Source organism: Toxotes jaculatrix, chromosome 3, assembly GCF_017976425.1.
Source record: "Toxotes jaculatrix isolate fToxJac2 chromosome 3, fToxJac2.pri, whole genome shotgun sequence".
NCBI classification, from domain to species: Eukaryota; Metazoa; Chordata; class Actinopteri; family Toxotidae; genus Toxotes; species Toxotes jaculatrix.
Window position 1 is genome coordinate 16,633,314 of NC_054396.1, and position 15,710 is coordinate 16,649,023.

The window sequence follows — 15,710 nt, forward strand, 5'->3', positions numbered from 1 at the left end:
TAGCTCAACATATTGTGAGATAAGCTTATTTGCTTCACTTTCGTGATATGTTTTAGGGGACTTTGTTACCTTTGGACAGAGCCAAGCTAGCTGTTTCCTTCCTGTTTTCATTCTACTTCTCCTAAGCAACAGACGCAAGAGTGGTTTCAGTCTTCTAATATAACCCTTGTTTTTCAAAATGACAAACTATTCCTGTAACAAAAGTAAGTATTTAAATAATCAAAAAAGATACTGTAACTTAGGTGTGGATGTTTCCCCTCATTCTCCTGGGTTTCTGCTAGATGCTGCACTTTCTTCCCACTGTCCAAAGAGATCCAACTAAGCTGAACTGAAAACTCTAAATTCGCCTATGGGTGTGAATGTGGAAATAAGTGTGTTGGTCTGTTTATGTGACGGACTGGCTGCCTTCCCTTCCCCTCATCCAATGCATGCTGGGATAGCCTCCAGCCCAATCTGAATAGGAAAAATTGGGTTTGGAAATGATTGAATGAAAGAATAATTGTGAATGATGTAAAATATCTCATTGAGGAAGGATTTAAGCATCCCCATGCCTCCGCAGGGGTATTTATCGGTAAACATAATTTACCCACAAACAAATGTGTAGGAAATAAAAGTGACAGATGGGGTGAACTCTGGACTTCTTCAATAAATCATGGCTGCCCATGGTTTTGTAATCTTCCCTTGTGTCTTCTGTGTGTGTGTCTCTTCCCTTTCCGCTTTCTCTTACTTTCCCTCTCATTACACAACATGTTCCCTTCCTCATTAAAATCCTTCCACAATTCTCCCCTTGTTTCTCCTGCTGTTGTCATTTCCTTTATGTCTTTGGTGCTCCTATCCTCTTTCGTGTTCATTTTCTGACGCATATAGGCACATAAGAAGGTGAAAGTCAGAAGAGTACCTAGTGATGGCACATGGCCATACGTGGTAATTGGCATCCCGGTGCTTTGACAGCTGCCGCTCTATTGTAGCTGTCATGGACTTGTGGTGATTACATAATGCCTTAATGCATTATAAATGCCATCAGAAAAAGGTTGTGTGAGGGTTGTGGCTGGGTTGGAGGTCTGGGTGACAAAGCGAGGTGGGAGGCCTGGCCACTGGCTTTTTTTTCCTTTATGTCTTTAGGTCAAAATTCCCTTTCAGTCTGTAAAGGTGGATTCATAAAGATTCTGGTTCAAGAGAGCTTTTTAGCACTTTGAGAGCTGCCACAGCCAGGACAGAAAATACTGAAAGATCTCTTCATTCTGCACTGGATTCAAATGGCTCTACAAGCCTGTGGCCATGGGAGACTGATTCACAAACAAGCTCACAAACAGGTCACACCACACATAATCACATATGCTCTGTGAGTTACCATGTAGAATCATGTTGTTTATGGGCATAATACAATTCCAATATGTCTCTTGATTATTCTAGTGAGGCCTATATTTTGAAGTTTATTCAAACTTCCCAAACTGTTGCCTATGACACGCAATTCAATATTATAATGCTATTTCAACATCAGCCAACACAGTTTTGCTATATATGATCAAAACTATACAATGACTATTTACTACTATATAAATATTGATGATGAATTTCACATGGAAAGGAATACTTAAAAGGTTCTTGTAAATGAGATGCTCATTGTATGCTGAACTGTGCACATGTAATAACTTGTAATTGTTGTGCTTCTTTAACAGATTTTAATTGCATAATGTTATTGACTGCCTGGAGCATTGCTCTCTATATTATCTGTTAAATACAGTGTTACCAAAACCTTTTAGACAAGGTAGCAGGCTGGCTGTCCCTTCACAGTTTAGCAACACTCGAATGAGTCACTGGACCAAAAGTGTAGTATGGCTCTGCATATTGCAAAGCACTGACTCTCTGCCGCGCTGTGACTTTTAATTAAACAAGCAACCCTGCTTAAACTGTAACTTAACCCCAGATGTTAACATCTAATTTTTCTGTAGCTTGATAATCAGACTCCATGGTCATTTTGTTGCACTTCATCATTTATTAATGATTATTCGCTATTTGAACTGCTCAGAAAACTGAGATGTGGCCAGTGATTCAGAGGTCTAGTGATGAAGTGATGTAAAGGTGTATTTTTCAGTATGTCCTGACATCACCCTTAGGTGTGGCTACAGGTGCAACAAAGCGCATATCAGACCACACTGTTGTAGTCAGATGTACAGTAACCTGGTTCCAGACCTCAGAATCACTTCCTACATCTCTCATCTGTTCAATACTTCCAAAGGGTTTGGTGTTGTGCTCACTGATGACTGCTTCCTCGGGTCAACCAATCAGGATGATAATGTGCATTACACACTTCTTGTGGCCAAGCCAGCTGACTTCCTGTGTTATGTTACTTGGTTGGCAAGTTGTTAACTCCCACACTCATCAGTGGGTCTGGGGGTGGTCTGAGGTGTGGAGGTTGAAATGTACAACGAGCCTGGATGGTGAAACACTGTTTTTTTAGCCTGGTGTTAAGTTATTTATTTTTGCCAAGGTTTATAATTTCTTGGTAAATACTTGAATGTATCATAATATTTTCATTGCAAATTGCATTGTTCACTTCTTTAAAATGTTTAGTGTCAGCTCACCTTTCTTACAGGGTATCTCAGTCTGTCTCTAAGTCATTCAGTCGGTCAGTCATTCAGTAAGTCAGTGTAGACAGTGTAAGTCACTGGCTCAGCAGCATCTTAGCCTAGTGACTGGCCCCCTGCCAATCCTCAGTATAAGGAGTGATGAGTTCATGGTTTTCACTGTCAATCAGGGGAAACTGAGAAGCCGGGAGCAGAGGTGAACCCTGGGGACAGTCAGAGTAACGTGGACAGTGAAACGAGCCAACACCAACACCAACGCAACACAACACCATTTAACACAGGACTCTTCGTCCAATCAGAGACTCAAAAGTGGGAACACTTCTTGTGAACACTGCCCTAGATTTTTTTTCTTTAAAAATTACAGTTAGGATAATCATATTAAGCCATTTGGAGAAAAAAAAACTAATCAGAAAAACAAAGAAAGCAGCTGCAGGGAGGGCAAGCAGCTATTTATCAATTTCATTGTGTCTCTGTTTGCCTCTGCCTCGTCTCTCCATCTCATTCCTCTCTGCGTCCCCCTTGTTATGAGGCAATCGTGTGGATCTTTATGAAATCTGATCTGTATCAGCAAAAAAACACTGCACACTGTCTCCTGCCCTCCTTCTCTATCAGTTCTCTGTTGCAACCCTCCATCTTGTTCTCCTTCACTTGTCTTTATTTCTCCTTCTTATCTGCATTTCTCACATCACATCACTCTCTCTAACTCTGTTCCTCCATCTCATTTATACATTTATGATGGCTCTCATCTCGCCTTTCCTCCATACATGGATCTAATTACTGCTTTAGCTAGCTAGATGTGTGTATATCTGTGTACAATGGTATGATGCACGTCAAAGGCCATGAGCTGGGACTGGATCCCACAGTTCTGCGAGAACCTTGCATTTGCCAACAGGACACTTGGGAGCTGTGAACTCATGAAGCACAACTTGGTGCCAGAAATAGAACCTTTTAGAAACAAGGACCCACAGAGACTTGGATGTGGATCAAATAATGAGAGCAAAGCATCCTTTGCAACACTCACACATATTTACATTTTAAATTAAATTTTAATTTGCTGATTTGGATAAGAAATGGATAAGATTACTTCTAATTATTCATATTATTAAAAGCTATTTTGCTGATTATTTAAATGAATTTCAATTATCTCAATGAATCAAATGATTTTTTTGGTCAGTGGAAAAAAAAACTATATATATATACTCATGTAGAATGGCCCATTTCAGAATCATTGAGACAATATTATATTATTGGATTTTAATTATGGATGCATTACTTTAATTTTACAGCTGACAAAGGTGGGGTTAATTCTAACTACCACATGTACTGCCTAAGTTAGTTGATTATATTTTATATTATTAATTTGAATCTGGAAAGTAACTAGTAACTTGTAACCAGTAAAGCAGTCAGATTAGCAGAGTAGGGTGGATATATAATACTTTCCCTTAAATAGGACAGAAGTGAAGCAAACAGTGAAGCAGAAGTATAAAGTAGTATGGAATTGAACTGCTCGTGTGAATTGCAAGTACCTCAAAAAATGTGAGAATGTGAGTAAATGCACTGCCTTAACAGTAAACAGTTACTTTCCACCTCTGAAAAGATCTGAAAGTAAATTAAATTGAGCACAGATTCTAGTCCTGTGCTTTTATTTGTGACAGTGGGGCAAAAACAATGTTCCCGTTTGAATCACAAATTATTACACTTATTACGTGTTATTTTGCAGCACTGCCCTGAGCAGCATCCCTGTGACCAGAGAACTGTCCTGTAAGTCACAGGTTTAATGAGTGGAGGAGGGAGGTAGAAGGGAATTTTTGCTTCACACACACTCATGTTAGATAATGTAACACTGCATACATCACACAGGTGTGTGTGTGTGTGTGTGTGTGTGTGTGTGTGTGTGTGTGTGTGTGTGTGTGTGTGTGTGTGTGTGTGTGTGTGTGTGTGTGTGTGTGTATTGTGTCCCACTTTTTCTTCTCCAGTTTGCATTTGTTGACAGGTGTGAGACATCATGCAGTCCATCATTCCCCAGGAAAGCTGGGTAAGGAACACGCTCGGAGACAGAATCAAACTTCAGCCAAACAAGAATGCAGAGAAAGAAGCTCTGTCTCAGAGATCACAATGCGGTATCACCATGCAGTATCTACAGCAGCTGAGCACTGCAGTTTGAGGATCAGCACGCTTGGAATGCAACGGTTTATCAATCCCTTGCAAATTGGGCCAAGAGACATTGAAATTCCACCCAATGCCTCCTCACTCTCTATGTCAATTTATCTGTCTATGCCTCTCCTCATCTCAAACACTGTCAGCTCTACAAACAACTACACAAGTACAATCTCAGTATTACACATCTGTTTTACTCCTGAATGCTGCCAAGCAGGGAATGAGGTTTATCAAAACAAAGTAAGACTAGTAAAAAATTATTAGTGGTTTCTGTTAAAATTCTATTCATGCTGCTTATTGAATGTCTCTCACCAGGTGTGCTAGTGCAGTGTCAGGCACAGCAGGGAGCCATGGTGTTACGAAGGATGCCAGAAAGTAGTGCAGAGTGGTAGCGCATATGATTAAATTTTGATATACGGTACAGGGAATGGATGCAATTTAATGAACACCAGAAGAGTATAATGTACCGCAATGCCATATCCCTGCAAAAGATACGCTGCTACCTTTGTGAAGCTTTTAATATTCTTTTTTTTTTTTTTTTGAGACTGAGTCACAGAGATGTCGACTCTACTCAGCTGCAATGTCTGAGGCTGCATTTTGTGCTGTTGTTGTGCTAGAGTGTATTACTGTAAAGGTAGCTATTACTGGATAATCGACAGCAACATAACAACAACAATAATAATATGCACCAGGGCAAATTACAAACATTACTATAAAAATGCCTCTCTGACACAGTAACAATAACAAAAAATTAGTTCCACATGGAAAATATTCAATGACTTGACAAAAGCGTCTCAAACTAAAGAAACCGGTGGATAGTACGGTCCTAAATGCTGGTAGATTTTTTTTAAATAGCACAAAGCCTAAGAAGAGAGTGTCAAGAAATAGGTGTACTGTGTCTGGCTTTGAAGGGGTAAAGAATGATAAAGAGTTTGAAACTTGCAATATATCATTCCCAACCTGAAGCACTGCCCGAAAAAAAAACAAAAAAACAACACAAACAAATCACTTCAGTATATCTCACAGGCATCCAAAGTGTAATAGTGATGCTACAGTGCTGATACACAAATAATGTGTGCCATGTACAGTTTGGTTAATGTATGAGTTGCACACAAAATAACTGTCAGATCACTATATTGTCGCCATGTTGCAGAGAGTGAGTGTTTAATGTGTCTATCCTGTCTTACCGTATTACAGACAGACAGAGGTTAAAGAAATGGACTAAAGATGCTCATGTGGACCTACATTTTAACCCAGACTGACAAAATATGATGATTCCTATAATTCCTTGCTGGAGAGCAGCATCCTAATGACTATGATGAGCTGGGTCTTTAAATGCAGTGAGTTATGGAGCAATGATGAAACCAGCGTCCCAGATTTAGTTTCTGGCAGTTCTCATTGCAAAATATTTTGGTATATGCAAAATTCAGCATGTAGTGTCTCAGTTGGATTCCTGACCCAGTTCATACTGTTTGTCCACTTAAAGTCCCAGTGTGTGAATGCAGCCTCATGCACTGTGTGCAATACTGTCACCCAAACACTGGCATCTTTGATCTAGATTCAGATAATCTATATATTTCAATTCCAAATCATTATTATCATTATCTAACAAGTCAGACTTTTCAGGTATGCTTGAGTTTAGATGATCAAACATTTAAATCTAAACCCTAATGATATGTATGTTGTAGCTACAGTATGTCATATTGATATAATAATTATTTGAATATACACTGTACATACTGCATTGTATGTGCCATAGGGAATACAGCTTTCATTTTTACTGAAGTGATACAGCCTCGGTTGCTAACTCACCAAATGCCGTTGTTGATGAGAAGCCAAGAGTGAAACTATGGCTCACTTTGTCCTTACAAATAATTAAACAGCTCATTTCTCTCTGCAAAACCTTTGATGACTTGCACTTGGTCTCATAAACAAAATGATTACATTTCCGTGCAAACTATATTTTTTAATTCATTTGCTTTTTTCACCATCTTTCGGCACACACTAGGCAGACAGAGAGACGGACACCTCACCTTCACTCATACTCATTTATCTAACCCCAAACAAACTGAATATTTTCAAGGATCTGAACTTGAATGGTATTTCCAAATAAGAAACATTTGAACTTTTTCTGAGAAGTCTCAAGAAATCACATCCTGATTCTCTACTTTAAATTTTTACACAGATCACCCATGTTGGATGGACATAACACCACCTTTAACTTCAACACATATGAAGCTTAAGCTAGTATTAGTGAGAGATCCATACAACAACCTCATTGTCTTCCACTTTGCTAGATCCGAATGTCATTGAATCTCTTGTGCCACATAATGCAAATTTAGAGGGGGATTAAAGATGTCTGATGCTAAATATTTGAATTAATTTTAGAGGATTAGAAAGTAGGCTCTGGCTCCCTCGAGGTCTAATGGACTTATTCTTCACTAATATGATTTTAGTTTACATTTTATTTATTTTTCATCTAGCTATTATTTGTCCTTCAGACAAGAAAAATAAGAACATGGATAATATTGGAATCTAACTGTGGTCACTTACACAAACAGCATGAAAACTGGAAAAAGTCAAGGAGCTCTCGGTTTGAGGCAAGCAGTAAACTTTTGAAGAGTTTAGAGGTGATAACAAGTTAAAGTTTAAACTAAGATCAATACTATACGCAATAATCAATACTAAGATCAATACTATACCTGAGAAGCTCACAACCTACAAAGTTGTCTTCAAGTACACTTTGAAACATTCTTCCACTTGAAAAAGTGGAAGAATGTTTACTTATAACGCCATGAACAGCTTGTTCTCCCAGGTTGGTGTAAATGTAGCAGCTTGAGAAAATCAATTTCGGTCCTTGGGATTAGATTAGAATCTTAAATGTGGAGGTATCGTACTATAACTATGTATCCTACAGCTCTAAATGTTCAGCAGGCGGCTGAAACACTGTTCCACTAAATGGCCACTGGTGTGACTCATAACAGGTACTAGTCACAGCTAAAAACCCTCCTTTACAAAAAAAAAAAAAAAAACCCTTTGGTGGAAAACTATTTCTGGACTACACTCAAAGTTCTAAATTTACCCCAAAGACAACCTGAAAGCAGTAATAACTGATTTTTTTTTTTAACACTTTGGGGCAGTGGAACAAGCTGCAAACACAACGTTAACATGTTATCACCTTATAGCGTTATTTGTTGTGAACATGTTAGCAAACTGTTGCCTATTAGCAAATCCAGTTGATATGGAACAACATAAGTATTTATTTGGAGTTGTGTTACTGGCCACGTGACAAATGCAAGTCCAACATTCATTCTCCTTGTCCCTCTGGGAAATATTTGTCTCTCTGACTGCTAAATACCATGTTCACCAGCTAGTCACTATCATTGTCTGTCTGCTGTTTGAGGCTGGACAGACACTGTTACTGTGTGTTATCTTTTTGCTGAAAACAGCTGCCTGCTGCGTCTGCAAACGAGGCTGAAAGAGGGAAGACAACCAAAACATTAAAATTGCATGCCATAAAACAAAACAATTACATGAAAGATGCTGAAATGCTCTATAAAGCTAAGAGGAAATGTAGAGATAAGTGTTAATCCCTGCTGCTTTGGAGTAGCTACTTTCACATGTAGTCCTGTAGTCCTTTTCTAATGTAAAACTATTAGTTCAGCTTTAAATTACAAAATATTAACATATTTTTAGATAAAAGTATCCATTCTAATTAAATGCTAATTTGTCTGATCTTGGTTGGGGATTTCATAATGTAAAATATTGTATTTAAGAGGCAAAATAAATATTACTGTTTTTGGTTTGGTTGCTAAATCCATCTAGTGCAAATGTCAACTGTGGCCACCTACTTGATATATTTTGGACGGGGAGGAGAAGATATATAAAGTGCTTCTTCACAGTGTTTTGTGTGGGAGCATTTGTTAAAACTGTTCCTCAGCTTGTGGAATTGTTGGTTAAAAAAAAAAAAAAAAAAGCAGTTTCAAGGAAGTCGTCATACAAATGCATTAAAAAGTTATCATTTCCTGGCTCCCTCAAAGAATGTTTTAAATCCGTCTCCAGAGTGTTTTGGCAGTGCTGATGCCTTCATCATGGAGAAGTACACCATACTGCATATAGAGAAGGTTTTGCCCCAGATTTGTTTTTTGATTTGTTTCTATAATTTGTATTTTTGTATTGCGGCACTGAATCAATGCAGTGTTGCATAGCGTTAGTACGAACACTCCTGACTATTATGGTTAATTTATGATGATGCTTTTCTCTCCTGTTCTGCCCCCCCCCCCTTCCCCTTCGCTACCACACAGCTCTTCTATCTCACACAGCTCTCTCCCACTCCCTCTTTCTCTCAGCTGTGGCTCTTCTCAGGACCAGGCCATCGTTGCAGACAGAAGGAGGGTAGGATCTATAAATAGAAATTGGACCAATTATAAAGCAGATGTTCCCCTGTATGATGGTGGGAGAACACTGTTGGGGTGGAGTGTCTGTGGTACTTTCACTGTCTCTCTGACCTCTCGTTCTCTGTTGTTTTATTCTCTGTGTCTTTGACTCTCTTATTTATCTGACTTTCTCCTTCCCTCTTTCATCACAATGTTTTTAATAGAATGCCTCCATCATAGCTTGATTTTTTCAAAAGGCAAGCAATTTTTTTTTTAAAATCTAGGTGTTACCTGCGTCACAACATGATCACACATGCACACATACATACAAGCTCACGTGTATAATCGCTTGCAGGTCTCAATTTTCAGCCTACATCTCTAAATAAAGTTTGTCTTCTCAGCTTGACTGACAGCCCTGTAACAGACTGTGGCATATAGCACGCATTTGTTGCCCGTTGTTTACATCTCTCTAAATTGCATTCCCATCACCAGGTTGCTTAACACAGCTCTGACTTGTATCTCAACAATTATTATCATTCCTCAAACAAGCAAACATAAACAGGAACTGCCTTCATGACAAGTTTGACTGATAAGGCAGCTTCTTGCTAAACGTCCAGAGAGGGGAGAAAAAAAATGATCTAATTTATACTTTTGATTCTGGGCTGGAGATGCCATTTGAGACTTTGTGGTGAATAAGCATAATATCCAAATGTGGAATCGCCCCCAGCTATCAACACTTTAATCAGCACTGCCATCTTTCTGTAATTTGAGGGGAAATCCTCTTCAATGACAGATTTTGCTCATATTATCCCTGTAATCTGGGACAGATCAATCAGTGTCTGTAAACTATTTGTACACAGAGACACATCTCTTACAAAGCAGGACGCGAACCCAGACTGAGCTTGTGTTATCATCAAGAGACTAATCCTGGAGCTACAATAAATGAGAGACTTTTTTATGAGAAAATGCCACAGGTGATTTTTATGTCAAAACACCAGATGTATAAATGAAAACAAATATTATAACCCTACAAAATCCAAAAAGTCTGTCTCCACTTTATTATAAAAAGGTCAAAATATGTCTAGGATTTGTGTCTCTGTGAATTATTGGATTTTATTTTTACTTACATAGATGTTTATCTACAAATATAAAAATGTCTGTTCCTGCTCAGGAGGAGCTTTTCACTTCAGCTTCCTTGCCATGGCTTTCTTTTTCCCCTGGTCTTTCCTCGCCATCGCTGTGATCGTAATTCCAGTCATCACCGTCTTCAGCATTATCATCACCTTGATCGGCAACAACATGACCATCATCAGATTCAGTGATGGGTGATAAGGCTGTGTTAGATATGCTGCAGTGAGGCAAAAGCCCAATCCATGCTAAGTAGGTTAGGGGGGTAAATCTTCAGGTCTCCAGAGGCTGAGCGTTTTCCCTCCATGTCTCTCTCCCTGTCAGCATCTGACAAGCTCACCAAGGCTGAGCTGAGAAGTACCCATAGCATCCACCTTCGCTGTTCTCTTTACTGCCATGCTCTCCGTCACTCCCTGCCATGATCTATTCTGTACTGTCTGTTTCCACTTTGGTCCACGCAGTTCTTTGTAGTCCTTCCATTTCCCGCAGCTTCCTCTTTCCAGCTTTTGCAATCTCCCTTCTTGTTCACACAAATGTGTGCTCATGCATGCACATACTCGAGCTTACACACACCCATCAGTCAGTGCATTTGCATGCATGCATCTACTGTTCGAAAACTAAAAAACATTTACTCCCTGTATCCTTGTTTTTATTCTGCCTGCGGTTACTCTGATAGCCTGTAGGCCAGCTTAACTGACATTGCATCTTGGCTGCAATTTCCAACATGACTCAGTGGAGTTGATGTGAAACTTTGTGACGGATGACACAGCCACACTTGACTCACAGTAACAGTGAAGCATAGCTTAATTCAAATTAGGCAAGTGATTTATTTTAGGATGAAGGCAATAAGCTTTCTCAGCTACCTGTTAACAGTGATGAGTGTTTAGATGCATGTGAATGATTGTGAATGATGGGGAAATGTGTTGTGCCGCGTTCAGTGGTGTTATAAAAAGCTTTGTTTGGGAGAGACTCTGGGCATGATTTGGATGCTCACTAGATTCTGTCAGAAAGGATGGATATAGCTTTGTTCAAGTGCTATGTACATTTGTGGTGTGAAATCAGCAATAAAAGAACGTAGCACTTGCTCAAGATAAGGGCCTGTGATTCATTCAGCTAATGGGAAGTGACCAATATATGACTGGGCACTTCAGCAAAGAATGAAGTGGTGACCAGGTCTTTGGGAATGAAAGATCATGAGTACACCAGATCATTAAATACTTCATCAGTCAAGGTGAACAATGGCTAGAACTAGAAGTTCACAGCTCTCAATCAGCTGTAATTTGTATCCTGACTCCCATTCAGTTGGTGCAGTCCAGCTCTTGGGCTGATCACAGCCAAACTTGAAAACAACATTCAAACCAAAATTACTAACAAATGTCAATGAGAAATATTTACCACAGGACAAATTAAACCATAATGCACCACCTGAATCACCCACTTTGTTCAAAATTTAAAAATGTGTTCTCACTGCAGATGTGAGGTATGCACTGACGCTAATGTTTCATGATGCCACCTCTCTCACCAACACCTGCTATGGATGCAAGGAATGGGTAGAGCTGTTATACAGCTGGGAGGAAAGCAAACTGATTTCTTGAAAATCCAAAGGCTGACAGAATCAACAGCGATCTGTATGATCTACCAGACGCTCCATATACATATATGACTCATGCATGTTCATATATATAGCTCCACACTAGGGGAATAAGGTTACACCAAACAGAAGCTGAAAGCATAAAAGCTGAAAGCCCTCGTCCTATTTGTCAGCCTGATCAAAATCACAAGAGGACTTTGAAGGATATCCTGGTTGTCTGCAGACAGACGTGAAAAATATTTAGATTTTATTTCATGTTTCATTCAAAAAACCATGTGTTTGATTCCTCAGCCATTGCATTGCTTCTCTTTCCTTTCTCCTTTGGGCAGTATGTAAAAACATATGCCTGAATTCATTCATTCTGAATCTCTTTGTGCAGTCAATTGAACAGCAGTTTTTTTTCCACCATTTTAGCAGCATTTTAGATGTTTTTGTTTTCCATGTGAATTCACTCTGGCAGATGCTCACTGTGTTTGTAACTCAGGGTGGAGTGACAGTGGCGACTTCAGATGCATACCAATATTTGCTAGGCCCATTTAACCGGTTAATTATTGAGTAAACTATAATAGAACTAGAAGGAAAAAAGATGATAATGAAAAATGTACAACACTGTTATTATCCTGGCAGCACTGCCTACCTCTGTGAGGTGTGGGTTGGGGTTGAAGCCACACTGGTTGCACACCATGGAGCGGCACTGTGTGCAGGTGTTGAAGTTCGGCTTGTCATCCCCAGTGCCCATCAGGTCGGTGGTTTTGCAGACGGGGCACAGTTTGCTGCTGGGCATGGGTGCAATCTGAGGCACAGAGTAAGGGGAGGTGGGGACACTGCCTCGGTCCGGGGACACAGAAGGGGACCTCCCAGTCCTGCTGCTACCCACATCCACCTGCAGACTCTTCCTGGCCACATGACCCTGGCCCTGCTCTCCTTGAGGTCCGGCATGTTGAGGGGTGTCGTGGGAGGCTAACCTGTCCCCTGTCCCATGACCACTCTGGACTCCCGCTTTAGGTCCTGGGTCTGACGGCGGTGGTCTAACAGAGATGGTAAAGAGAACACAGAAGAAGGTGGACATTAGACCTGGGTCCTGGGTTAGAAGTTTGACTGATTTTTAAGAAGTACCATTTAAAACAGCTAATACAGCTATATGTATGTTTAAAAAAAATAATAATATAAAAATATTTTAACAAAATAATCTAATCTCAAGGTCCACTTGCTAGCTTTTCAACCACATCTTCAGCAGATGGAGTTTGTTTACTTGTCATGGAAATGGCAGTAAGCTGTGGCTGAATGTTCCAAAACAAGCAAATGGACCATAAATTAAGATTATTTCATTTCAAATCAAATTACTCTTTCCAAGTTCAAGATTTCATTTTATATTTGAATTTTTATCTGCAATGCTTTCCCCACAGTAATCTTTTAGCACAACATCCCACACTGCATTTCACTGCACATATTGCTTGTGTATATAACAAAGAAAATCCTTGAATCCTTGAACCCTATTCTCCCCTTCTTACTCTTATACAAGCTCAACTTTACAAACACATGTAGTGGAACGACAGAGCAATTCCTTAGTAACAGACACACATTTCATTGATGTCATCACAAACTTCCCATTCTTTAGACACTGACGCAACCTCATCTATGAGCTTAAAAAGCTCACTATGTTCAAAGATGGAATTAACTCATTTGTTAACTTAACTGAGACTGATTAGCTTTTAAACACACATTCACACAATATTTTGTCTTTTGTCAACCTGTATTTACCTCAGCAGGTAAATGGAAAAAGTTACCACAGCAACCTTTTAGGGGACTGAGGGAAAGACTAAGGGGATTGTTGAGAGAAGAATGGTGAGTAGGGAGTAAGTTACTAAGGGAAATGATGAATATGGCACAGGGACATCAGTGAATTTAGGAGCTTTGTTATTAAAGCAACCTAGTTTGCAACATTTGAGCACAACAGAAAATACAAAAATGTACCTGTCACGGGGAGACCCCATGCCCTAAGGTAAAGCATGCATTACACACTCTTACTCAGGTAGATTTTATCAAAATGTTAATACCTGGTGGAAACTGCTGGGGAGGAGGGGGTGAAGGGGAGAAGACACATTGTGACTGGGTATTTGATTTATTGAATTTAAATTGTGTTCACCTGTCTCCTTTGTTGCATTTCTTCCCCTGTCAGACCAGGAACAGCCAAACCTAAGCTGGAGCGTTCCATTTGGTTAAATAGGGGGTTTACAGGGGGAGAAACCAAGTGTGGTAGACTGGGAGGGGTGTTTTGTCTTTTGTGCTGAAATAACCAGTATAAGTATCTTGTTTTAAAAAGAAATGTGTTTTTAAAGTAAGTTTAACTGAACTTCTATGTGACAATGTGTTATTTGATATTGTTATTATTGTAAGTGTGCTGGAAGACATAATTGATTTTGATTGCTTGGGAAGGTGTAGTCCAACAGTATAAAAGTGAGGAGGCTGTGGTGACCAAGGACTTGAGAGAGGAAAGAGCTCCAGAACACTGCTCCAGCTTGTAACTCCTGCCTTGGGCCCAAACTACAGGGGCATAGCCAGAAGGGCAGTTTAGAGTGTAAAACTTTTGTTGTGTATTATGTGTATTATTTGGATTGTTTTGTTTTGGTTTTTTTTGTTTGTTTTTTTTGTTTGTTTTTTTTTTTTTTTTTTGAGAAGTAAGTTATTTTTGTTTTGCTTTTTGTTTTTTTTCCCTTTTTGCTTAGTTTCCCTGTTCTGGTTGGCCCAATGTCCCAATGTGCATTTTTTTGCCGTAAAGCTTTGAACAGGACCCTAATTTTGCTGAATAAAAAGAAATTTGGAATTGCTCTAGACTGCTGCAACTCATTGTTTTATTCCGGGTCTCTTGGCCAAACTCACAGAACTTTTAGAAATATTATATTTTAAATGAGCTCCATTTAACGTTTTCTTTAGTAGGCTTTTAGATCAGTAACTTAATTTCAGCAAGCAGCAGTACTATTTCTTGAGTGGTATATTTCGGAACCCTTCAGCTCTCAGATGCTCTAGGTCCACATACCATTAAAAGATTTTATTGTTGTTCTTGATGCGATATCAGACTACTCAAAACATTGGCCAACAGAGAGGCAGATGTTGAATATTTTATATTGCCTCTATCACTTTCTGTGAAGTGCTCCTTGTGGCTTGTTTTCAGTCTTTGAAGCTGTTCTGTTATGGCCTCAGTAATGTGTTTAGAGGGGAACAAAGGTAGTGTATCAGACAACAGTGCTGTAAACTTTTGGTTTTCTTGCTCATTCTGGCCCTCAGGCATTAGTGCCAATAGTTAAATGGGAATGGAGGATTTCCACTGTCATAACAACTTAGACTTTGGTTTGTCATGCCCGTCATCTTCAAAGACAGTCTCTGCGGCAGCCCTGCATCCACAGTGAGAGATGTGTGAAAATAAGGGGATATAATAAGGGAATTAAAACACAAACAGCATGTTAGCAATTGTGAGTCAGTGTCAATGACTTGAGCTGTTGCACAACTCTAACCTTGTTCTAGTCTCCACAGGAGTCCTGTGTTCACCATAGTGCGCCCAACAGGAAAAAACCCACTCTGTTCAAACCATCACCGGACCGTTACATTTGAAATCCAGCACAGCCCTGACAGTGTGATGGCCACCACCGTCACTCTGTTTGAGGCTGGACTGGACTTTTGAGGGTAATGCTAAAGCTACAGACCACTGACACACTGAGTAGACAACTAAGGCCTAAATCTACCCAGTGTCCTCGCAAGAAAGTTGCTTCACATAATAATTATCACTTGAAAAGCAAAGGCACCAAGTGGAGTCTCTTGTGATTTATGCAACGCCTCGAGCATGACTTAATGAGACTCAAAAGAAGACTTTAA

At 39.6% G+C, this 15,710-nt stretch overlaps 1 protein-coding gene across 1 annotated transcript in view; it reads right to left on the reverse strand.

Moving 5' to 3' along the window:
• bsnb (bassoon (presynaptic cytomatrix protein) b) overlaps positions 1–15,710 on the reverse strand; it is a 57,483-nt gene that overhangs the window by 35,843 nt on the left and 5,930 nt on the right. Inside the window, exon 2 of the mRNA XM_041034370.1 lies at positions 12,478–12,868. Coding sequence (XP_040890304.1) covers positions 12,478–12,868 — 391 coding nt within the window. The remainder of the gene's footprint in view (positions 1–12,477; positions 12,869–15,710) is intronic.